Genomic DNA, 26,822 nt, shown 5'->3' with positions numbered 1-26,822 from the left:
TTCCAAGGGCTTTAGGAGGTCTTTGTTAAGAACCATGGACAAAGGCCAAATATCCTTCTTATACCACAGAAGTTCACAGTCCATGGTCACATACTGAGACCCAATCATGGGACTATAAAACATTTCCTTTCCACCCTCAACGTACCACCACATCAAGAAGATAGCTAATAACAGTATAAAACACTGACAGAACTGTATGTTTCAGAACTTATTTACAAGTCTCTTTAGTACTCCTAAAGATGACATGGGAGACAAAAGCAAGGACACCTGAAGATATTTTAGCCTCTGACAGCCACAGCAAATAATAAGTCCAAACCCTAGTCAGATAAACCTAACATCTCATACTACAGGCCTAAAAACCTCAGTTCCTTTTCACGGGACATCATGTCTGGTATTCAACAAAAGATTAAAAGGCACAATAAAAGATTTAAAAAACACATCTCCTAAAAAAATAACAAAAAGGGGGGAGAGAGAAAACAAACCACCCCAACACATCTCTGGGATTAGGACAAGCAAAAGAACCTGATTCAGATGTAGCAGATATGCTGGAATTATCAGACCAGTAATTTAAAGCAACCATGATTCATATGCTAAGTGCTCTAATGGAAATAATGGAAGACCTGCAAGAACAGATAGGTGACATGTGCAGAGCTGGAAACTCTAAAAAAGAACCAAAGGGAAATCAAAGAAATTTTTTTTAAAAAAGCAAAAGAACAGAAGTAAAGAATTCCTTTGGGGGGGACCTTATCATTACAGTGGAAATGTGTGAGAAAAAAGAATCGGCATCCTTGAGGAGCTGTCACTAGAACCTTCTGAACTGAAACGCAAAGATAAGAAAAGGGTAAAAAGAACAGAAATCCAAGAGCTTTGGGACAATTAAAAAAGGTGTAACGTATACAACATGGGAATACATGAAGGAGAAGAAATAAACAGGATACATAAAATAATAATGAGATTTTCCCCCAAATCAATAATGGATACCAAAATACAGATGTAGGCAGCTCAGAGGTCACCAAACAGGATAAAAACCCTAAAAATGCACACCTAGAAATATATATTCAAACTCAAGAAAAATCAAAAACAAAAAAAATCTTGAAAGAAGTCAGGGGAAAAAAAACCTTAGTTACAGAGAAACAAGGATAGGAAGTAAATTGGACTTTTCTTTTCAGAAACCATGCAAGCAGGAAGAGAGTTCTGTGAAACACAGCGTTGAAAGAGAAACCTCCCAACTAGAATTTTGTGTCAAGCAAAACTATCTTTCAAGTGAGGGAGAAATAAAGACTTCCAAAGAAATGGAGGGAATTTGTCACCAAAATCCCTGCTTTGCAAAAAAACTTAAAAGAAATTCATCAGGAAGAAGGTAAATGATAAAGGTTAAGTGTTAGAGAAGGAACAAATGAAGGTAATAATAAAATCATTTGTTTTTGTTATTCTTAATTAATCTGACATAACATTTTGTTGAAAATAATAATAGCAGCAACATATTCAGTAATTATAGCTTTTGGATGAGTGAAATGAATGACAGAAATGTTACAAGGGGCAAGGGAGAGAATTTGCACATCCAGTGAAATGCTATGGTATTACTTCAGAGAGGAGTTGGGTTAGTTGTAAATGTATACTACAAACTCAAGGGCAATGACCAAAAATGTAAAAAAAAAAAAGTTATAATGATATGCTAAGAGAAAAAATGGAATCAAGTAAAATGTCCCCTAAAAGGTAGAGAAGACAGAAGAGAAGTGGAAGACAAAAAAGAAACAAAGAACAAGGGCAACAAATAAAAAATGTTAAAATATGGTAGATATTAATCCAGCTGTATCAATAATCACTTTAAACATCAGTGGTCTAAATACAATAAGTGAAACCAAAAAAACCTGTCACAGTAGATTAAAAAACAAAACAAAACTGGGCTTCCCTGGTGGCGCAGTGGTTAAGAATCCACCTGCCAATGCAGGGGACATGCGTTCCAGCCCTGGTCCGGGAAGATCCTACAAGTCATGGAGCAGCTAAGCCCGTGTACCACAACTACTGAGCCTGCGCTCTAGAGCCCACGAGCCACAACTGTTGAAGTCCACGTGCCCTAGAGCCAGTGCTCCGCAGCAAGAGAGGCCACCGCAATGAGAAGCTCATGCACCGCCACTAAGAGTAGCCCCCACTCACCGCAACTAGAGAAAGCCTGTAGGCAGCAAAGAAGACCCAACGCAGCCAAAAATAAATAAATAAAAAAGAATACCAAGGGGGTCAGCATGGATGAGTGGCTGAAAGGCTGGTACCAGGAAGTCAAGAGGACTCACACCAACCAGGGCTTGGAAGTCCAAAAAAGGGCTGCAGACACTACTAATTGCTCACTGAATCCATCAGGAGCCTTGCACACCAGCTGCTTGGGATACTCTGCCTGCAGACACTTCCAACTGGCCATGGGCACACCCAATGCTCCATATACGTCAAACCCCACCCTATGTCTGGCTCCTCACATGACCCCCAGATGAGGAGCGCAAGACTGCACAGTAAGCACACACATGTAGCTCATAAGCACACACATGACTAGGTGGGATTGGGAAGACATACAGACCTGAGCATTTCAGGGGAAGCAAACACAGCACCCAGCCTGGATGTGAGGGATCAAGGAAAGGCATAGAATCTTAAGAATTCTGTCCAAAAGAGGGAACAAGAGGCATGAGGTGGGCATCCACAGAGAAAGCCTGAGAGAAGCTCAGAATATCCATCTGGGTTGAATGGTAAAGGTGTTTCTCTCCCAAAGCCAGTCAGTAGAAACTGGAGGAGGTGACTGTTTCTTCAAATGCAAAGACAGCAACACAACACTTCATGAAAAATGAAGAAGGGAAAAAAAAAAGAAGATTGTAAGGCATTCTGCTAGCTCAACAAGAAAAGCCACGAGTATCTATTGACTCCAGAAAATAATGATGCTGGTTTTATTTCCATGACAAGAAACTTTTGTAAACAATCATACTTGAGCACTTCTGCTCTGCAAGCCTAAGCCCTGGAATTACTGATACATTCGAAAGCACCCAAAAGTAAGCAAAAGACTTCAGAAACACCCGCTAAGGGCAGGAAAAAAGGGAAACAAATTTTAACACAGGCAATGTACTAATGTTATATTATACTTCTCTGAAATTCACCTCTTTCTTTAGTTTACAATTACTGTAAAACGGTGACTAAAAAGTGAATAAAACTTTTTAGGGTGACAAACCCATGGAGGAGCAGAAACATTTCTCAGGGGGTAGCTACACCCAAGGGCTTCCCATAGGATACAGGATGTCTGTGCCCAGCAAAGACGCTGGGGGGAGACACCCAAGGGTTTCACACAGCCTAGATACAGGTGGTTATTCTCTGCTTTCCTCTCATGGTAAAGAGAGGAAAACCAAAAACGACACCTTTAAACATGAGCCACTCATTGGCTGTGGGAAAATGACAAAATTCTGCATCCCCCTCTGCCAAAGAGTGGCTGTGGGACCCTGTGTAAGGATTTAACTTCTTGGATCCTTCAATGTTTGCTTCTAAAAAGCGAGCTTAATATTTATTGCATGTTAGGATTAAATGAGATCTGTGTGTTTGCACAGTCCCTGATATATGGTGAGCATTAAATAATTTTTATTTCCATTAATAATACTATTGATTTTATTGTTTTGTTTGTTTTGCGGTACGCGGGCCTCTCACTGCTATGACCTCTCCCGTTGCGGAGCAACAGGCTCCGGACGCGCAGGTTCAGCGGCCATGGCTCACAGGGCACAGCCGCTCCGCGGCATGGGGGATCTTCCCAGACCGGGTCACGAACCCGCGTTCCCTGCATCGGCAGGCGGACTCCCAACCACTGCGCCACCAGGGAAGCCCTGGCTTTATTATTTAATAAATGAACACACAAATTTTCTGCCCTGGAAAGAAAAATACGGCGTCTGTTTGACATGCACCACGGAGGACAAAGAGTTGATAATGATACTGTGAATTAGAGACGCAGTTGGCTTTGGGAAGGCGGGGAGGGACCTGGAATTTATGGATTTAATGCCAGCCCTAGGAAGAGCTAGGCTGGGGCGACAGGTTCGTGGATTTGAGACTCTGCTTCCCCAAACATTTGGAAAGCTCAGGAGAAAACGGGTCCTCTTGGGGAGAAAACTGGCACAGGGGTCCCCACAGACAAAAGCTCCACCCACACTTAAAGACCAGACACAGAGTCTGAAGACTCTACCCGAGGTCAATGCACAATCTGAGGAGAGACGGGTTGCGGGTGCAGAGCTGCCCAGAGAGGCTCCGGGCCAAAGTCACCACGCACAGCGATGGGACAGGACGCCCGAAGTCTCGGCTGCTGGCGCAGCCCCCGCGCTGAGAGCTGGAGGGGGCTTAGGTCTGAGCTGAGCCCCGGGCGGACTTGGGTCTGCAGACTCCGGAGTTGACCGCAGCAGGGTACGGGTCCCACAGTGGCAGGTTCCGACTCAACCCCTCCTCCCTGTCCTGGGACACCTGGCCCCTCAACTCACCATTTCCTGGCTTCTGGGGTCCCCCTGGGGTCCTCCGTTCCACTCCTGCCGCCTCTGTAGTTCACAGCATCATAACCGCTACAGAGAGACACCTGGGACCCGGGAGAGCCGATGAAACGCTACACTGAGCACCTACAGGAGCCTTTAAGTGGTCGGCTAAGTGTTACCCCACCCACCTTCCCGTGCTGCGCCCCTGATTGGACAGTTCATGAGACCCCACCCCCTTTCCCTGAGTGACAACAGGGCAGAAGGTCACGTGGTTGAACATAATGAGTTTCAGCCAGTGGGCTGGAACTTGCCCCCTCCAGGGAAGTTTGCTCTTAAACAAGACTTTTTCATAGGTGTTCCTAACCAATATTGTGCGTAATCACACAGTGAAAGCCACAGGGCTTATGGGAAAAATGGGATTGGGTGGGGTTCAACACTCAAAACTTGTCACTAACATTTAAAAAAAAGGAATCTAAGAAAACAGCATCTTACATATATTGAATGATTAAGAAACACAAAAGCACTACAAGAAACAGAGCACTTTACCTTGAAAGAGGCCTGTCCTTTGCTTGTAGAAGTGATCATCAGGATTGACACTTGTGAGTTATAATGAAGAGGTGGAAGGAGAGATACCTAAATTCAGACAAAGTCAGAACCCAGATGGATATTGGGATCCTTCATAACACCTGAGAGGCACTGAATGCACTGGCAGTGTCTTGAGCGGTGCACATGTGTTTTGTGTATTTCTGAGCAGCTAGGTTCACCTGGGTGCAGTTTTCTGCAGTTAACTCCTGTTTCTCTTGTGTGCCTTGCAGATGAAATTACACATAAGCAAACATGAAATTAACATTATGCTCAAATTGTTTCCGAATTTATCAATACCCAGAAAAATATCATGTTTTCAAAACAAGCATTATAGCAGAACTGACTGCATGTAGATGTAGATATAATTTTTTTCTGAACCATTTGAAAGTTGAAAATATCATGACACTTCACCATTAAATATTTCAGCATGAATCACCCAGAATCAGGACATTGTCCTGTGTAACCATAATACCAATACCACGCTTCAAAAGTTAAGACTATTTTGGTATCATCTAATATTCAGTCCATATCAAACCAAGCAGAACCTGTGGGGACTTTACACGGGACAGACCCCTGTATCCCCCACCTGATACTTATATTGTAGAAAATCTTTAGCCTCCTAGGCCTTCCTGGAGTTCCAAAGAGCAAATTTAATAAGAGAAGGGGGAGAATGCTGAAAGAAAGGAAAAGGGTCAAGCAAGACAAAATAATAATAGTTCAGCCAGAAAACAAAGCCAAGGACCTGAGTTCCTCCTCGAGGGTATATATAATAATCTGAGCTGTATCTTTGAGTTGTTTTCCTGATAAGAAAACTCCCACCAGGTGGAAGAAGTTAACTGCATGCTGACCACAAACACATGGACCCCAGAGTGGCTGGAACATAGATTGGTAGTAAGTTTTGAAATGAGGAATTGTAACTCCTCCGAATTTGTTTTTCATTTTCAAGATTGCTTTGCATAGCCAGGCCACTCGTAATTCCCTATGAATTTTAGGATGAGCTTTCCATTTCTGCCAAAAAATTAATTTAATGATGTCAGAATTTTGGTATGGCTTGCACTGAATCTATAGACCACTTTGGGGACTACTGCCATCTTAACAATATGAACCTTAACAATATGAACTCTCCAATCCATGAACATAGGATGTCTTATGATATATTTAGGGTTTCTAATTTCATTCAACAATCTTTTGTAGTTTTCAATATATGTCTTGAGTTTCCTTGGATAAAATTTTTCCTAATATTTTATTGACTATTTGTGTATCCATGTTCATAATGGATATTGGTCTATGGAGTTTTTGTGATGTCTTTATCTTATTTTATTTATAGGGTAATGATGGTCTCATAGAAATATTTAGGTAGTGTTCCTGTCTCTTCTATTCTATGGAGAGGTTTACAAAGGATTAGTGTTAATTCTTCCATGAATGGCTGGGAGAATTCAACACAGAAGCCATCTGTTCTGTTCTTTTCTTTTGGGGAAGTTTTGGATACTGATTCAACCTGCTTACCTGTTACCAGATCACTCTGATTTTCCATTTTCTTAAGTCACTTTTGGTATTTTGTGTGTCTCTAGGAATTTCTCCTTTTCATCTAGGTTGCCTAACTTGTTGTGGAATAAATTTCTTATAGTGTTCTATTATAATCCTTTGTAGGTTCAAAAGATATACCATTATTATGTGTACCAAATGTTATTACTTATAACAAATAATATCATTATATATATGTTATGTAATATATAAAGTATTTACATATTTATATAATATAGTAAAACATTTTCTTATATATACAAATAATAGTATTATGTTTACCACTGTAGGCACAATTGCTAATCTAACTTCCTTGTATAACCCCCACAACTCTTAGAACTCTCCCTGAAGGTGTTGGAGGAAGAAGACAGGAATATCACCTTGATTCAGAATCAGACACAGATGATGCTACCTGGGATACAGTGCACGAATCTAATGACTCAGGTAATGGTTGAGGCAGGGAAACGGTCCCTGAGGATTCACAGTGGGAAAAGATACACAAAGAAGTGACAAACAGAAAACTAAACTTTAAAGGGAATTGCGGGTTATGGTGGGGCCACAAGGAAAGAGTCCATCTAAAGGAGGGGTCATGTTGGGCACCCCCAAGATGTCAACCTTGCTCTTATCCTGCAGGTACTATTGTGGTGGGCCTTGTCTCCACCCCAGGGATAGGGAAGTTGTTGGATAAAGTCCCCCTGGTCCTGGATACTGAAGAACAGGCAGTTCTGCATGAGACACACAAGGGTTTGCCGCAAGAAATCTCCCACATCCTGCTGTCAGATGTTGTATCCACCTTTATCACCAGCAATAACACCCAGAACCTCAGCTCCCCAGTCACCTTTGTCTTCCAACATGTGAGTCCAGGTGGGATGGACCTGTGGGGTGGAAGACACCTGTGTCCTGGGCACAGCCTTGGGCTTCAGGGGGCTCCCCCATGGGTACATAATATCCCCAGGAAAGCCCTTCATGAGCCAGATTTGGGTCAGCATTTCTGAGTTACAGAACGACCATATCACACCTATTTCCTGTTCCTAAAGTCAGTGATCCCTGGGCCAAGGGAGAAGATATGCTGTGTTTTCTGGGAGTGTGGCCAGAATGGAATTGGTCATTGGGCCACCAAAGGCTGCAGGATGGCCAGCATCAGAGACAACAGCACCATCTACCAACGTACCCACCTCAGCAGCTTTGCTGTCCTCATGGCCCAATACGATGTGCAGGTGAGAGCCCTGAGAAGGGCTGCATTCAGTGTCAACCACTGTGTAACAAATTCCCCCATATGTAAAACCTGAAAGAATTATCTCACGGTTATTGCTGATCAGCAATCTGGCATGGTATAGCTAGGTTGTCTGCTCAGGTTCTTACAAGGCTGAAATCATTCTGTCAGCCTGGACTGCACTGTCATCTGAGGCTTGGGGTCCTCCTCTAACCCTCTGATTCTGGGCACAATTCAGTGCCTTGTGATGGTAGGACTGAGGTCTCCTTGTCTCCTATCTAACAGCAGGGGTCCAGGTTTAGCTCTCAGGGGCTACCTGAATTCCTTCTCATGTGGACCTCTCCTGGGCCCTCACACAGTGTATCAGTGTTCCTATCTGGAGGCCAGCAAGAGAAGCTTCCTCACATCAAAACTCTCTCAAACTTTGAATCTTTTCTCCAATAAAAAGCCCAGATCTCTTAGGAGCTCACATGATTAAGGCAAGCCCATGCAGGATAAACTTTCTTAACATCAGTTAATGTGGGATATGAATTCCATTTGCAAATCCCTTCACAGCAGAACCTACATTGGCATTTGACTTCAAACCTGGAAGTGGTTATGTGTACCTCAGGGGATGGGATATGATTGCCAATTAGAATTCTGCTTACCACAGGGGTCTTCAGACCAGGGACGCACAGGGGCTGCATAAAGGAAGATTTGGTGATAGCAGATGGGGCCAAGGGAGCCAGTGAGTACAGGTGGGTCGGGAGAAATCTTTGCCTCCTCACCTGGCCAGGTGAGCCGCTTACTTTCTCTGGTTCACCAAAACCAAATACTCTCTGGTGATCTCAAGTAATGGGGAATTTACTGAAGTAAAGGTGGCACTCACATGAAAGTAAGCATGGAAATGATCACAGCACCATGGTCAGACCTCATAGGAGCCCCCAGAAGTTTGAACGATACTCCGAGTCCATGTTTCCTACAGCCATGTCCCTAAATACCACAATATTCATACTTTTACTTATATACTGCTTCCTGTTTATTGAAGAGTTCAGATAGTTGAGTTTTGAATTCCAACAGAAAAAGAGAGGAAACACTGGAGATTCTCCATCTCAATCTTAGCCCCAGACACTTAGTTCCTCTTGCTTCAACAACCAAAGTTGTTAATTTCTCCTGCAAATTTCAATAGATATTTTACACATATAAATATAGTATATGTATTTCTTCTTTGGCTCTCCTTTTTTCACACAGCTGATAGATTATTCTCTTGAGTCATCCAAGGATTCTTCATTACTTTCTGGCCAAATACATTCTGTTGTGTGAATGTGCTGTAAATTCTATATCAAGGCCTCTCATAATGGGCGTTTTTATTAGATCACTTACTAATACAAATAATGTTGCAACTGTTTACACTTACCTCATTGATCTCATGTTTGAATATGCAGTTAGAATGGATACTGGGTCAAATTCATAATTGCATGTTGGTAGATATTTCCGTATTTCAACATCTTGAGGTCGCACCTGTGGACACTGACACAGGTATTATGTAAAAGTTTGTGATTCCTCAAACCATTACCACAAGTTTACTAGCAAATTTTTGGATGTTTACCCATCTAAGACGTAAATATCGTATCTAGGAAAAACTGTGTGTGTTTTTTATTATTAATGGACTGTTAACATCTTCATTTAGGGGCTATTAGTATTTCTGTCTCTGGAAACAATTTGTTCACATCCTTGGTATATTTTTCCACTGTCTTGTTGATAAATTTCTTATGGATTTGGGGGAGCTCTTAATACAGTAGGAAAATTAGTTTTATTCAATAAACCAAATATTCTCAAAATTTATAGTTCATCAAAATCATCTGGTGGCCTCATTATTTATTTTTAAACATTTTATTCCTAAACAAAATCAAACTTAGAGATATGTTGCAAAATAAAATTTGTGCTAAAAATACTCAATTGCTCTTTATCCAGATGCACCTACTTTGAATGTTTTAATCTTCATTTTCTCCTTCATCCTTTCCTCTCTTTGTCTCTCTCTCTCCACCTCTCTCCATCTCTCGATCTCTCTCCTTCCCTGACTTAACACTAAAAGGGAATTGGTGAGGGTTTTTTTCCTTGTCCTCAGGGATTTTAGGATGTATTCCAAAAAGTGGCAGAAAAATATGAATTTTAACCCACCACCGTCAACAAAATGTATCAGTTTTCCTCTTTTAACCAAGGATTTAATTCTAAATCTGTAAGGATTTGTGATGAGCCAGGAACAATTATTACAGGATGAGGTGTGTGGAGTTCAGGGTCACGGTTTATACCTGGACATCATGACTCCAGGTACAGACTATGTCACACACCATCACATGATGGGGATGGAGGCTTGCTCAATATGGAACTACATGCCTATGTGAACCTCTTGTGGTGACCCATAAGCTTAGTCATGCCCAAAAGTCTAAAGGAAAATAAACCCTTGTGAGTTCCAGGGCTTGGTCTTGACTAAGGACTCTCCTGTCCCTCAATCCTTCCAGAGACAGAATTAATCATATCAGATCCCATAAAATTCTAACATTCTGAACCTGTAGAAAGTTAGCCATAAACATCACATACCTACTTGGCTCCTCCATTCCTGGTTTTTATATGCCTAAAGATAAAAACAAAAATGGTGGAAGCATCATTACCCCAGAGCAGGAAAGGGTGACTGTGATGTCCTCTCTGATGTGTCCCAGGAGGAGGATCCTGCACTGACTGTGATCACCTACATGGGGCTGAGCCTCTCTCTGCTGTGCCTCCTCCTGGCAGCCCTCATCTTCCTGCTGTGCAAAGCCATCCAGAACACCAGCACTTCGCTCCACCTGCAGCTCTCACTCTGCCTCTTCCTGGCCCACCTGCTCTTCCTAACAGCCATCGATAGAACTGAGATCAAGGTACTTATACTGTCCCAAAATACCCCTGCTCTGCCCCAGGGGATGCTGAGTTCATGAAGCCATGCTACCTTGGACTCCTTAATAAAATGGCATTCCAGGTAAAGTTAGATATGTAAGTAGCCAATTTCGCATTGACTGGCACAATTAGAAGACAAACACTCCACTGACAACTCCTTCATATACGTCAGAGTTCTCCCCAGTGATGAAGTATAGAAGAGGTCCTGGGGTCATGCTACACCCTGACAATCCCTCCTGGTGACACCTTCCTCCTTCCCCAGGTGCTATGTGCCATCATCGCAGATGCCTTGCACTATCTCTACCTGGCCTCCTTCACCTGGATGCTGCTGGAGGGCCTGCACCTCTTCCTCACTGTACACAACCTGACAGTGGTCAACTACTCTAGTGTCAACAAGTCCATGAAGAAACTCACATTCCCAGTGGGCTACGGAGTCCCGGCTGTGATTGTGGCCATTTCTGCAGCATCCAGGCCCCATCTTTATGGAACACCCACCCGGTAAAAGCAAATCTCCACTGTACTTATCTTCTCCAGCATGACCATGGCCATCACAGAACCAACATGGCACTTTAGTTTTTTAAGATATAGTTTTTATTGAAGTAACATTGTTTTGTAACACTATATACGTTTCATGTATACAACTTTATATTTCTACTTCTGTATACCTACAACTTGCTCACCACCAGAAATTGAGTTTCCATCCATCACCATAAAGTTGACCCACTTTACCCATTTTGCCTCCCCTCAACCATGCCCCTTCCCCTGTGACAGCCAGTACTCTGTTCTCTGTATCTACGGGGGGAGGAGGCTTGTTTGGTTTGGTTTGTTCATTTCTCATGTTTGTTTATAGTTTGTTGTATTCCACATATGTATGAAATCAGACTGTATTTGTCTTTCTCCACCTGACTTATTTCACTTAGCACAATACCCCCAATGTCCATCCCTGTTGTCACAAATGGCAAGATTTCATCAGTTTTATGGCTGGGTAGTACTCCATGGCTGGTGTGGCTGTGTGTGTGTGTGTGTGTGTATCATGCCTTCTTTATCCGTTGATGGGCACTTAGGTTGCTTCCATATCTTATCTATTGTAAATAATGCTGCAGTGAACATAAAGGTCCATATATCATTTTGAGTTAGTGTTTTTGTAGTCTTTGGATAAGTATCTAGACGTGAGATACCTGGATCAGATGGCAGTTCTATTCTTAATTTTTTTTTGAGGATCTCCATACTGTCTTCCATAGTGGCTGCACCAATTTACATCCCTACCAACAGTAATATAAGGGTTCCCTTTTCTCCACATCCTCACTGTTATTTCATGCCTTTTTGGTAAGAGCCATTCAGACAGCTGTGCTGGGATATCTCATTGTGGTTTTGATTTACATTTCCCTAACATTAGTGATGTGGAACATTCTTTCATGTGCCTGCTGGCCATCTCTATGTCTTCTTTGAAAAATGTCTATTCAGCTCCCCTGCCATTTTTAAATCAGGTTATCAGTAGCAGAGATGTGAGCAAGTGCAGACTGTCACCCACAACAAAGTCCTATGCTGATAAAAATGTTAACCTGCATCAGATGGGCCCTGGCACGCCGGCCTTCCTAGATATCTTAGCAAAAATGTCAGCAAACTTTCTCTGTGAAAGGCAAGATAGTATATATTTTGGCTTTGTGGGTCATATGGTCTCTGTTGTAATGACTCACCTCTATCCTTGTAGCTCAAAAGCAGCCACAGAAAAGCTATAAGAAATGAATGTGACTGTGACTGAGTAAAACACATTTCCAAAATCAGACAGCAGCCCAACGTGGACCACAGGCTGCAGTTTGCTAACTCCTGCCTTAGTAGCTCTCTCTTAGGTTCTTCCTGGTGGATCCAGCTAACCCTCTCCATGGTCCTCACACCTCCCAAATCATTCACAATTCCCTACTTGGGATGAAACACCAACTTGATCATTTCTATTAGTGTGAACTTCAGTTACTGACTTTGTATCCTTATGCCTCAGATGTCTGACCTGTGATCAATTGATTACCTATGTTGTCATGAAGTATAAATTACATAATGCTCATGAACCCTGCCATAGCAGTGTCAGGCTTACTGTTGTTTCTCTCTCTCATACTCTCTCGCTCTCTCTCTCCTTGGCTGTCCCAAATGTTTTTATCCTATCTACACCTACTCATCATCCACATCTCAGCATAAACACAGTTTAATTCTCTCAGGGAATCCTTCCCAATATCTGAATCTCCTATAACCCTGACTAGGTTATAGATCCAGCTACATGTTCAGACAGTTCCTCATATTTGATTGTAAACTTCATCATTTTGATTGTTTCTATTTTCTGATTGTTGATGTGCCCACCTAGCTAGGAACTCCCTGATGACAGACATCACTCTGTCTTAACAAGAACTGGGCCTTCAAAACCAAGTACAAATCCTTATACAGGAGGAGACACTCAATATTGCTCCAATAAACCATAAATTATCTTCTCTATTCATTTTTTCTTTAAAACATGTATATTTTTCTGCCAGTGTATCTGAAGACCAAAACTTAAAACACCTTTTAAAAAAATTTTTCTTTTTTAAAACCACTTTTTAACTTTGCTGTACATGTAAAAAGCGGCACATAATTCATGTATACAGCCTGATGAATTGGGAGTAAGTATACAGCCATGTCCCTTACCAAAATAAAGGGTATACACAAACTTTCAATTCTGCAAAATAATAACTTCAGGAGCTCTACTACAGAGCATAGTGCCTATAGCTAATAATAGTGTGTTGTATATTTAAAATTTGCTAAGGGTGTAGCTCTTATGTGAAATATTCTTACCAAAAAAAGCAATAATAATATTTATTATTATTATTAATAACGGAGGCAGAAAAATACTTTGGAGGATGACGGATATGTTTATTTATCGATTCTTTATCCACAAAGGCCAATATATTCTTTTATTTTTAACATCTTTATTACAGTAAAATTGCTTTACAATGTTGTGTTAGTTTCTGCTGTATAACAAAGTGAATCAGCTATATGTATACATATATCCCCATATCCCCTCCCTCTTGGGTCTCCCTCCCATCCTTCATATCCCTCTCCGTGGGCACAAAGCACCGAGCTGATCACCCTATGCTATGCGGCTGCTTCCCAGTAGCTATCTATTTTACATTTGGTAGTGTATATATGTCAGCGCTACTCTCTAACTTACTCCCAACCTACATTTCCCACACCCCATGTCCTCAAGTCCATTCTCTACGTCTGTATCGTTATTCCTGTCCTGCACCTAGGTTTGTCAAAACCATTATTTTTCTTCTTTAGATTCCATATATATGTGTTAGCATATGGTATTTGTTTTTCTCTTTCTGACTTACTTCACTCTCTATGACAGACTCAAGGTCCATCCACCTCACTAAAAATAACTCATTTTCGTTTCTTTTTATGGCTAAGTAATATTCCATTGTATATATGTGCCACATCTTTTTCATCCTGTCATCTGTTGATGGACACTTAGGTTGCTTCCATGTCCTGGCTATTGTAAATGGAGCTGCAATGAACATTGTGGTACATTAATCTTTTTGAATTATGGTTTTCTCAGGGTATATGGCCAAAAGTGGGATTGCTGGGTCGTATGGTAGTTCTATTTTTGATTTTTAAGGAACCTCCGTACTGTTCTCCATAGTGGCTGTATCAATTTACATTCCCACCAAGAGTGCGAGAGGGTTCCCTTTTCACCACACCCTCTCCAGCATTTATTGTTTCTAGATTTTTTGATGATGGCCATTCTGACCGGTGTGAGATGATATCTCAATGTAGTTTTGATTTGCATTTCTCTAATGATTAATGATATTGAACGGTCTTTCATGTGCTTGTTGGAAATCTGTATGTCTTCTTTGGAGAAATGTCTATTTAGGTCTTCTGCCCATTTTTGGACTGGGTTGTTTGTTTTTTTGATATTGAGCTGCATGAGCTGCTTGTAAATTTTGGAGATTAATCATTTGTCACTTGTTTCATCTGCAAATATTTTCTCCCATTCTGAGGGTTGTCTTTTCACCTTGTATATGGCTTCCTTTGCTGTGCAAAGCTCTTAACTTTCATTAGGTCCCATTTGTTTATTTTTGTTTTTATTTCCATTTCTCTATAACGTAGGTCAAAAAGGATCTTGCTGTAATATATGTCATAGACTGTTCTGCCTATGTTTTCCTCTAAGAGTTTGACAGTGTCTGGTCTTACATTTAGGTCTTTAATCCATTTTGAGTTTATATTTGTGTATGGTGTTAGGGAGTTTTCTAATTTCATTCTTTTACATGTAGATGTCCAGTTTTCCCAGCACCACTTATTGAAGAAGCTGTCTTTTCTCCACTGTATATTCTTGCCTCCCTTGTCAAAGATAAGGTGACCATATGTGTGTGGGTTTATCTCTGGGCTTTCTATCCTGTTCCATTGATTTATATTTCTGTTTTTGTGCCAGAACCATACTGTCTTGATTACTGTAGCTTTGTAGTATAGTCTGAAGTCAGGGAGCCTGATTCCTCCAGCTCCGTTTTGCTTTCTCAAGATTGTTTTGGCTATTCGGGGTATTTTGTGTTTCCATACAAATTGTGAAATTTTTTGTTCTAGTTCTGTGAAAAATGCCAGTGGTAGTTTGATAGGGATTGCATTGAATCTGTAGATTGCTTTGGGTAGTAGAGTCATTTTCACAACGTTGATTCTTCCAATCCAAGAACATGGTATATCTCTCCATCTATTTGTATCATCTTTAATTTCTTTCATCAGTGTTTTTTAATTTTCTGTATACAGATATTTTATCTCCTTCAGTAGGTTTATTCCTAGGTATTTTATTCTTTTTGTTGCAATGGTAAAAGGGAGTGATTTCTTAATTTCACTTTCATATTTTTCACCATTAGTGTATAGGAATGCCAGAGATTTCTGTGCATTGGTTTTGTATCCTGCTACTTTACCAAATTCATTGATTAGCTCTGGTAGTTTTCTAGTAGCATCTTTAGGATTCTCTATCTATAGTATCATGTCATCTGCAAACAGTGACAGCTTTACTTCTTCTTTTCTGGTTTGGATTCCTTTTATTTCTTTTTCTTCTTTGATTGCTGTGGCTAAAACTTCCAAAACTATGTTGAATAATAGTGGTGAGAGTGGGCAACCTTGTCTTGTTCCTGATCTTAGTGGAAATGGTTTCAGTTTTTCACCATTGAGGATGATGTTGGCTGTGGGTTTTTCATATATGGTCTTTATTATGTGGAGATAAGTCCCCTCTATGCCTACTTTCTGGAAGGGTTTTATCATAAGTGGGTGTTGAATTTTTTTCGAAAGCTTTCTCTGCATCTATTGAGATGACCATATGATTTTATCCTTAATTTTGTTAACATGGTGTATCACATTGATTGATTTCCGTATATAGAAAAATCCTTGCATTCCTGGGATAAACCCCACGTGATCATGGTGTACGATCCTTTTAATGGGCTCTTGGCTTCTGTTTGCTAGTATTTTGTTGAGGATTTTTCCGTCTATGTTCATCAGTGATATTGGCCTGTAGAGACCTTTCTTTGTGACACCTTTGTCTGGTTTTGGTATCAGGGTGATGGTGGTCTCGTAGAATGAGTTTGGGTGTGTTCCTCCCTCTGCTATATTTTGGAAGAGTTTGAAAAAGATAGGTGTTAGCTCTTCTCTAAATGTTTGATAGAATTCGCCTGTGAAGCCTTCTGTTCCTGGACTTTTGTTTGTTGGAAGATTTTAAATCACAGTTTCAATTTCAGTGCTTGTGACTGGTCTGTTCATATTTTCTATTTCTTCCTGGTTCAGTCTCGGAGTGTTGTGCATTTCTAAGAATTTGTCCATTCCTTCCAGTTTGTCCATTTTATTGGCATATAGTTGCTTGTAGTAATCTCTCGTGATCCTTTGTATTTCTGCAGTGTCATTTGTTAATTCTTTTTCATTTCTAATTCTCTTGATTTGAGTCTTCTCCCTTTTTTTCTTGATGAGTCTGGCAGTGGTTGATCAATTTTCTTTATCTTCTCAAAGAACAAGCTGTTAGTTTTATTGATCTTTGCTATTTTGGTTTTTTTTTTGTTGTTGTTGTTCTATTTCATTTATTTCTGCTCTGATCTTTATGATTTCTTTCCTTCTGCTAACTTCGGGTTTTGTTTGTTCTTCTTTCTCTAATTGCTTTAGGTGTAAGTTTAGTTTGTTTATTTGAGATTTTTCTTGTTTCTTGAGGTAGGATTGTATTGCTATAAACTTCCCTCTTAGAACTGCTTTTGCTACATCCTTTAGGTTTTGGGTCGTCATGTTTTCATTGTCATTTTCCTCTAGGTATTTTTGATGTCCTGTTTGATTTCTTCAGTGATATCTTGGTTATTTAGTAGCATATATATATATATATATATGTATATACATATATATGTATATACATATATATATATATATATATATATTTTTTTTTTTTTTTGCGGTACATGGGCCTCTCAATGTTGTGGCCTCTCCCGTTGCGGAGCACAGGCTCCAGACGCACAGGCTCAGCGGCCATGCCTCATGGGCCCAGCCACTCCGCAGCATGTGGGATCTTCCTGGACCGGGGCACAGACCCGTGTCCCCTGCATCGGCAGGCGGACTCTCAACCACTGCACCACCAGGGAAGCCCCAGCATATTTTTTAGCATCCACTGTGTTTCGATTTTTTACATTTTTTTCCCCTCTAATTGATATCTAGTCTCATAGCATTGTGGTCAGAAAACATAGTTGAAACGATTTCAATTTTCTTAAATTTACCAAGGTTTATTTGTGACCCAAGATGTGATCTGTCCTATAGAATGTTCCATGAGCACTTGAGAAGAAAGTGTACTCTGCTGTTTTGGGGTGGAATATCTATAAATATCAATTAAGTTCATCTTGTTTAAGGTGTCATTTAAAGCTTGTGTTTCCTTATTATTTTCATTTTGGATGATCTCTATTGGTGAAAGTGGGGTTTAAAGTCCACTAATATGATTGTGTTACTGTCGATTTCTCCTTTTATGGCTGTGAGCATTTGCCTTATGTATTGAGGTGTTCCTGTGTTGGGTGCATAAATATTTACAATTGTTATATCTTCTTCATGGACTGATCCCTTGATCATTATGTAGTGTCCATCTTTGTCTCTTGTAATAGTCTTTATTTTAAAGTCAATTTTGTCTGATGTGAGAATTCCTACTCCAGCTTTCTTCTGATTTCCATTTGCATGGAATATCTATTTCCATCCCCTCACTTTCAGTCTGTATGTTTCCCTAAGTCTGAAGTAGGTCTCTGTGGATAGCATATATATGGGCCTTGTTTTTGTATCCATTCAGCCAGTCTATGTCTTTTGGTTGGAGCATTTATTTTATATATGTTTAAGGTAATTATCGATATGTGTGTTCCTATTACCATTTTCTTAATTGTTTTGGGTTTGTTTTCGTAGGTCTTTTCCTTCTCTTTTGTTTCCTGCCTGGAGAAGTTCCTTTAGCAGCTGTTGTAAAGCTGCTTTGGTGATGCTGAATTCTCTTAGCTTTTGCTTGTCTGGAAAGGTTTTAATATCTCCGTCTAATCTGAATGAGTTCCTTGCTGGGTAGAGTAATCTTGGTTGTAGGTTTTTCCCGTTCATCACTTTAAATATGTCCTGCCACTCCCTTCTGGCTTGCAGAGTTTCTGCTGAAAGATCAGCTGTTAACCTTATGGGGATTCCCTTGTTTTTTATCTATTGCTTTTCCCTTTCTGCTTTTCATAATTTTTCTTTGTATTTAATTTTTGATAGTTTGATTAATATGTGTCTTGGTGTGTTTCTCCTTGGATTTTTCCTGTATGGGACCCTCTGCACTTCCTGGACTTGATTGACTCTTTTCTTTTCCATGTTAGGGAAGTTTTCAACTATAATCTGTTCAAATATTTTCTCAGCCCCTTTCTTTTTCTCTTCTGCTTCTGGGACCCCTATAATTCGAATGTTGGTGCGTTTAATGTTGTCCCAGAAGTCTCTGAGACTGTCCTCAGTTCTTTTCATTCTTTTTTCTTTATTCTGCTCTGCTGTAGTTATTTCCACTATTTAATCTCCAGGTCACTTATCCATTCTTCTGCCTCAGTTATTCTGCTATTGTTCCTTCTAGAGAAGTTTTTTTATTTATTGTGTTGTTCACCATTGTTTCTTTGCTCTTTACTTCTTCTAAGTCCTTTTTACACGTTTCTTGTATTTTCTCCATTCAATTTCCAAGATTTTGGATCATCTTTAGTATCATTATTCTGAATTCTTTTTCAGGTAGACTGCCGATTTCCTCTTCTTTTGTTTGCTCTGGTGGGTTTTCACCTTGCCCCTTCATCTGCTGCATATTTCTCTGTCTTCTCATTTTGTTTAACTTACTGTGTTTGGCGTCTCCTTTTTGCAGGCTGCAGGTTTGTAGTTCCCATTGTTTTTGCTGTCTGCCCCCAGTGGGTAATGTTGGTTCAGTGGCTTGTGTAGACTTCCTGGTGGAGGGGACTGGTAAGGCCAATATATTCTTGAATCTCCTTCCACCTCTCTCACAGATGCTGGCTCCACACAGACAAAGGATTTATATGGACCTTTCTTGGCCCTGTCTGCACCATCTTCTCTGTGAGTAATGGATGACATCAGAGCATCCTTCCTATCTGGTTGAGCGTGAATCAAAAGCAGAGGTGTAAAGAGGAGTATAGGCAGAGTGACCAATTTTTCCAGTTTGTTCAGGAATGAGTGGACCCCCAGGATGCAGGAATTTCCATTTTAAAAACAGGAAGGATTGTTTCCTTAGACACGGGACTTTCAGTGTTTAAAGATGTAAATTCCCATGCAAACTGAGTTACTGGGTGTTTGCTCTGGTGTTCTATGACTGTAGTGAAATAAAAAACCTTCCTACCTGCTGGTTTAGGTGTTGGATGAGCCAGGAGGAACATTTAGCAGGTGTGGATGTATTCAATATGCCTTATGGTGTTTCTGCAGATTAATTTAGCTTTCTTCCTGATAACCTTCTGGATTGTGAAGAACAAGCTCTCCTCACTAACACTGATGATGTCCACTCTCTGGATCACTAGGTGAGATGGATCAGAGGTACACATTGCTCCTCATAAAAAGCATGACCCGGGAGCGAGGCCATACGGTTCCAAGCTCCTGATGTACATTCACAGGAATTCTAAGCAGACTTGAGGGAAGATGTACAGCCACACACCTTGGAAGTTCAGATACAGTGTTTTTCTGCTAACACCCAAGCCAAAAACATTCCATTCGTCTATAACCCAAGAATGAAACTACATCAGCTACAAAGAGAATTGACTTTGTTCTGAAAAACAGGGATTACTACCATGGCCCTATGAGAAAGGTCCTGAGAACATTTACATCCTTATAAACCACTTAGGAAATTACATACCTGACCCAGAACCCAGGATGCCCTTTCATGCCCATACCTTTATTCAAGCTCCTCCTGCTACCCTCAACCACACTGTGCTACCTGATGAAATCAGGTTCATTAGCCACATATCACATCTTCTAAGAGGCTAGGGATGTGCTTTGCTTTCCTCAAGTTTACAAAGAGTGAATCATCTGGGCAAAGCATGCTCTGGGTCAGTTCATAGAGAGGAAAAGGATAGGAACAGCATTGGAGGGACCAAGGACAGAGGTACCTAACATTCACAAATTAATCATTGACCATTTGTATTTGGCTTTCCAGTAGACTGTAAGGTTTGTGAAAACAAAAATCTTGCCCTTGTTATTTTTAATGCACAGGGTCCAACACACAGCCAGGTGTACAGAACATCCACAGTAATATCAGTTGATTGAAACTGGGGATATTCATGCAACATCATATTACTGAAACCCACATTATGAAGTGTCACTACCAACTTCAGTCCAAGTCTAAATGCCATCCGGGATCGAAAAAGCATTTCTTTTTGAGAATCATTGACAGTAAATATCAGGGTGGCCACAACTCAGTCAGAGGCATCCATGGTGTAGAAAAGAAATGGCTTTGATTGTTTTGCTCAGGGTGCACCACGAGCCTCCTTTCGCTTCCTACCCAGGATGCTGACATTTAAAGCCACAGCTCAGCTCTTCATCTTGGGATGCACATGGTGTCTGGGAATCCTGTAGGTGGGACCGGCTGCCCACATCATGGCCTACCTCTTCACCATCATGAACAGCCTGCTGGGTGTCTTCATCTTCCTGGTGTACTGCCTCCTAAGCCATCAGGTATCACTGTCTGACTCCCACTCAAAACTCTTCCCATCCTCATTCCTCTCTGTTCTGACCCAGAGCACGTTTTGCATCTACAGGTCAAAGAGCAGTACAGGACATGGTTCAAAAGGATGAAGAAAACCAAAGCCAAGTCTGAGGAGTACACACTCTCCAGCAAGACCTTGTTGGATCCCTCTAAACACAGTGTGGTAAGATCATGTACTGCTCCCAGAGCACTTCACTAAAAGATCCATTGAGCAGCACATGCTTATCATGCTGAATAATTGGGTATAAAGCAGGTGATATCCTATGATGGCTCACAGTGGTTTACATCTAGACTCACCGAAGACATTCATCTATCATGAAAGAAAGTTTATAGGACATTCCTACCAAAAACAGCAGATTACACTTTCTTCTCAAGTGTGCATAGAACATTCTCCAAGATAGATCACATCTTTGGTCACAGATCAAGCCTCAGTAAATTTAAGAAAACTGAAATCATATCAAGCATCTTTTCTGTCCACAACGCTATGAGATTAGAAATGAATAACAGGGAACAAAATGTAAAAAACACAAACACATGGAGGCTAAACCATACGTTACTAAATAACCAGGAGATCACTGAAGAAATCAAAGAGGAAATCAAAAAATACCTAGAGACAAATGACAATGAAAACACGATGGCCCAAAACCTATGGGATGCAGCAAAAGCAGTTCTAAGAGGGAAGTTTATACTATACAAGCCTACCTCAAGAAACAAGAAAAATCTCAAATAAACAATCTAACCTTACACCTAAAGGAACTAGAGAAAGAAGAACAAACAAAACCCAAAGTTAGCAGAAGGAAAGAAATCATAAAGATCAGATCAGAAGTAAATGAAATAGAAGCAAAGAAAACAATAGCAAAGATGAATAAAACTAAAAGCTGGTTCTTTGAGAAGATAAACAAAATTGATAAACCATTAGCCAGACTCATCAAGAAAAAGGAGAGGACTCAAATCAATAAAATTAGAAATGAAAAAGGACAAGTTACAACAGACCCCGCAGAAATACAAAGCATCCTAAGATACTACTACAAGCAACTTTATGCCAATAAAATGGACAACCTGGAAGAAATGGACAAATTCTTAGAAAGGTATAACCTTCCAAGACTGAACCAGGAAGAAATGGAATATATGAACAGACCAATCACAAGTAATGAAATTGAAACTGTGATTAAAATCTTCCAACCAAAGCCCAGCCCAAACACCAAAGCCCAGAACCATATGGCTTCACAGGCGAATTCAATCAAACATTTAGAGAAGAGTTAACACCTATCCTTCTCAAACTCTTCCAAAAATAGCAGAGGGAGGAACATTCCCAAACTCATTCTATGAAGCCACCATCACCCTGATACCAAAACCAAATAAAGATTTAACAAAAAAAAGAAAACTACAGGACAATATCACTGATGAACATAGATGCAAAAATCTTCAAAATACTAGCAAACAGAATCCAACAGCACATTAAAAGGATTGTACACCATGATCAAGTGGGGTTTATCCCAGGAATGCAAGGATTCTTCAATATATGCAAATCAATCTATGTGATACACCATATTATCAAATTGATGAATAAAAACCATATGATCATCTCAGTAGGTGCAGAAAAAGCTTTTGACAAAATCCAACACCCATTTATGATAAAAACTCTACAGAAAGTAGGCATAGAGGAACTACCTCAACAGATAAAAGCCATATATGACAAACCCATAGCCAACATCGTTCTCAATGGTGAAAGACTGAAACCATTTCCTCTAAGATCAGGAACAAAGCAAGCTTGCCCACTGTCACTGCTATTATTCAACATAGTTTTGGAGGTTTTAGCCACAGCAATCAGAGAGGAAAAAGAAACAAAAGGAATCCAAATTGGAAAAGAAGTAAAGCTGTCACTGTCTGCAGTAACATGATACTATACACAGAGAATCCTAATGATGCTACCAGAAAACTACTAGAGCTAATCAATGAATTTGGTAAAGTAGCAGGTTACAAAATTAATGTACAGAAATCTCTTGCATTCATATACACTAATGATGAAAAATCTGAAAGAGAAATTAAGGAAACACTTCCATTTACCACTGCAACAAAAAGAATAAAATACCTAAGGATAAACCTACCTAAGGAGGAAAAAGACCTGTATGCAGGAAACTATAAGACACTGAAGAAAGAAATTAAGGATGATACAGACAGACAGAGAGATATACCATGTTCTTGGATTGGAAGAATCAACATTGTGAAGATGACTATACACCCAAAGCAATCTACAGATTCAATGCAATCCCTATCAAACTACCAATGGCATTTTCCCCAGAACTAGAACAAAAAGCTTCACAATTTGTATGGAGACACAAAAGATGCCAAATAGCCAAAGCAATCTTGAGGGAAAAAAAAAAAACAGAGCTGGCAGAATCAGCGCCCTGACATCAGACTCTACTACAAAGCCCCAGTAATTAAGATAATATGGTACTAGCACAGAAACAGAAATATAGATCAGTGTAAAAGGATAGCAACCCCAGAGATAAACCCACGCACATATGGTCACCTTACCTTTGGTAAGGGAGGCAAGAATATACAATGGAGAAAAGACAGCCTCTTCAATATGTGGTGCTGGGAAAACTGGACAGCTACAGGTAAAAGTATGAAATTAGAACGCTCCCTAACACCACATACAAAAATAAACTCAAAATGGATTAAAAACCTGAAATGTAAGGGCAGACACTCTAAAATTCTTAGAGGAAAACATAGGCAGAACAATCAATGATGTAAATCACAGCAAGATCCTTTTTGACCCACCTCCTAAAGAAATGGAAATAAAAACAAACAAATGGGACCTAATGAAACTTCAAAGCTCTTGCACAGCAAAGGAAACCATAAACAAGTCGAAGAGACAACCCTCAGAATGGGAGAAAATATTTGCAAATGAAGCAACTGACAAAGGATTAATCTCCAAAATATACAAGCAGGTCATGCAGCTCAATATCAAAAAAACAAACAACCCAATCCAAAAATGGACAGAAGACCTAAATAGACATTTCTCCAAGAAGATATACAGATTGCCAATAAACACATGAAAGGATGCTCAACATCACTAATCATTAGAGAAATGCAAATCAAAACTGCAATGAGGTATCACCTCACGCCGGTCAGACTGGCCATTATCAAAAAATCTACAAACAATAAATGCTAGAGAGGGTGTGAAGAAAAGGGAACCCTCTGTTGGAGGCAATGTAAATTGATACAGCCACTATGAGAACAGTATGGAGGTTCCTTAAAAAACTATAAATAGAACTACTATACCACCCAGCAATCCCACTCCTGGGCATATATCCCAAGAAAACCATAATTCAAAAAGAGACATGTACCACAATGTTCATTGCAGTACTGTTTACAATAGCCAGGACATGGAAGCAACCTAAGTGTCGATCAACAGATGAATGGATAATGAAGATGTGGCACACATGTACAATGGAATTTTACTCAGCCGTAAAAAGAAATGAAATTGAGTTATTTTTAGTGAGGGGGATGGACTTAGAGTCTGTCATACAGAATGAAGTAAGTCAGAAAAAGCAAACAAATATTGTATGGTAACACATACATATGGAATCTAAAAAAAAAAAAAAAAAGGTTCTGATGAACCTAGGAGCAGGACAGGAATAAACACACAGATGTAGAGAATGGACTTGTGGACACAGGGAGGGGGAAGCATAAGCTGGGACGAAGTGAGAGCATAGCATTGACATATATATACTACCAAATGTTAAATAGCTAGCTAGTGGGAAGCAGCTGCATAGCACAGGGAGATCAGCTCGGTGCTTTGTGACCACCTAGAGGGGTGGGATAGGGAGGCTGGGAGGGAGACGTAAGCGAGAGGGGATATGGGGATATATGTATACATATAGCTGATTCACTTTGTTATACAGTAGAATCTAACTCAACATTGTAAAGCAATTATACTCCAATATAGATGTAAAAAAAATAAAATTTAATTAAAAAAAAGAGTAAACTGCTGATAATGTGACAAAGATAAATTTCATGGGCACTATATTAAGTGAAAACACCAGACACCAGGCACCAGACACAAGAAATAGAACCACATACTGTGTGGTTCTATTTCTCTGAACAGGAAAAACAGATTTATGGTGATAGAAGTCAGAATACTGGTTACCTCTGATGATGGGACTTATTGACTGGGGTAGGGACCAAGGGAAACTTCCGGGGAGATAAAATATTTTATATTTGATGTGGGTGGTATAGACATATATAAAATTCATTGAGGTATACACTAAAACTTATGAAATTTTACCGAATTTATGCCTCAATTAAAGAACTTTAAAACACAAAAATAGAATCATGTGAGTACAGGTTAAAATGGAGAATGGCCCCCTGGGGTGAAGCTCTGTAGAAAGAGCCAGACTCTGTCACTTACCACCTTACATACCTCTGTAAACTCACCTCAACTTTCCAGGCCTCAGTTTCCTCATCTGTGAATTGGGGATAATAACCAGTACCTTCCTGAAAGTCTGTGAGGACTAAATAACCTAAAAGATATGAAGTTTAGGGTAGTAGCTACTATCTAGTAATAATAAGCACTAAATAATTATTTGCTAGTATGATGATGAATGGTTGAATATTCATTGCTAGGGAGAAAGATGGTCACTATAAGAATAAAAGGAACAATTATCTGGAAACATAAAATGTCAAAAATATTTTCATTTAATTCCATTTCTTCAAAATAGATGAAACTTAAAATTGACAGAATTATAAGACTTATTCAGTAATCCATACTTATGGTGGGAGAGTATCATATACTGAGAGGCTTCTCAGTATATGATAGATCAGAAACTGCTAAGGACTGTATGTTTGTGCTCCCCAAAATTCACATGCTGAAGCCTCAGCCCCAAGAGGATGGTATTAAGAGGTGGGGCCCTTGGGAGGTAACTAGGTCATGGGGATGTAGCCTTCATGAATGGGATCAGTGCCCTTATTTATATAGAGACCCCAGAGAGCTCTCTTGCTCCCCTTCTGCCACATGAGGACACAGCGAGAGTATGGCCATCTATGAACCAGGAAGTGGGCCCTCACCAGACATCAAATCTACCAGCCTTGATCTTGGACTTCCAGCCTCCAGGACTGTGAGAAATAAATTTCTGTTGTTTATTAGTTACCCAGTCAACAGTATTTTTGTTATAGCAGCCTGAGCTAAGACAGAGACCAATATTTTAAAACGTGTAAAAGACTTTTAAACACAAATAATATGCTCCATCTAGTGAATATATGTAGAATACATTGATTTCAACTACCCACGAAGCATTTATAAAAATTGACCATATACTAAGTGCACCAGTTAGAGACTGCATTCAGCCATAATAAACCCATCCCTGCCTTCCCCCAGCCTCCCCCCAAAAAAGACAATGTCATGTACCAGCAAGAGGTACATCTTATTCGTGTAACAGAATGTCCAGAAATAAACAATCTAGGGCTGGTACAGCCATACAAGGACACCAACTGGGGAACCAGGATGGTTGTGACTTCTGGCCACACTCTCTTTAGCCTGTGGCTTTCACTAGCCCAGGAGCCCTGGATGGCTCCTCCAGCCCTGGACACGGTGTCTGCTTGTACGGAAGAAGGAGAGGGATCTGGCTAAAGGAAACCACTCCTTTGCAACATCTTTCCCAGGACTCACACCCAGCGATGTCTCATACTGGCCAGGACTGGAGGATGTGGTCTCGCCTGGCAGCAAGGACAGGAAGATGGAGGTGTTTTAATAGTGCACATTCCCTGATGGTGTTGTGGTTTGAATGATGCCCCCACCAACGATATGTCCACCTGGAAACTATGGATGTGATCTGATTTGGAAAAGGGTCTTTGCAGATGTAATTAAAGATCTCGAGAT

At 40.2% G+C, this 26,822-nt stretch overlaps 1 protein-coding gene across 1 annotated transcript in view; it reads left to right on the top strand.

Annotated features, from left to right (window-relative positions):
- Positions 1–26,573, top strand: part of LOC136120413 (adhesion G protein-coupled receptor E2-like) — a 31,928-nt gene extending 5,355 nt beyond the window's left edge. Inside the window, 11 exon segments of the mRNA XM_065873824.1 lie at positions 6,925–6,996; positions 6,999–7,031; positions 7,221–7,441; positions 7,625–7,804; positions 10,500–10,697; positions 10,976–11,211; positions 19,236–19,302; positions 19,666–19,757; positions 20,739–20,907; positions 20,991–21,101; positions 26,322–26,573. Coding sequence (XP_065729896.1) covers positions 6,925–6,996; positions 6,999–7,031; positions 7,221–7,441; positions 7,625–7,804; positions 10,500–10,697; positions 10,976–11,211; positions 19,236–19,302; positions 19,666–19,757; positions 20,739–20,907; positions 20,991–21,101; positions 26,322–26,573 — 1,631 coding nt within the window.
- The last annotated feature ends 249 nt before the right edge of the window (positions 26,574–26,822 follow it).

The sequence above is a fragment of the Phocoena phocoena genome, chromosome 3 (assembly GCF_963924675.1).
Source record: "Phocoena phocoena chromosome 3, mPhoPho1.1, whole genome shotgun sequence".
Classification (NCBI taxonomy): Eukaryota; Metazoa; Chordata; class Mammalia; order Artiodactyla; family Phocoenidae; genus Phocoena; species Phocoena phocoena.
Note: the sequence above shows the minus strand (reverse complement) of the source record. Positions and strands in the feature narration are given on the sequence as shown.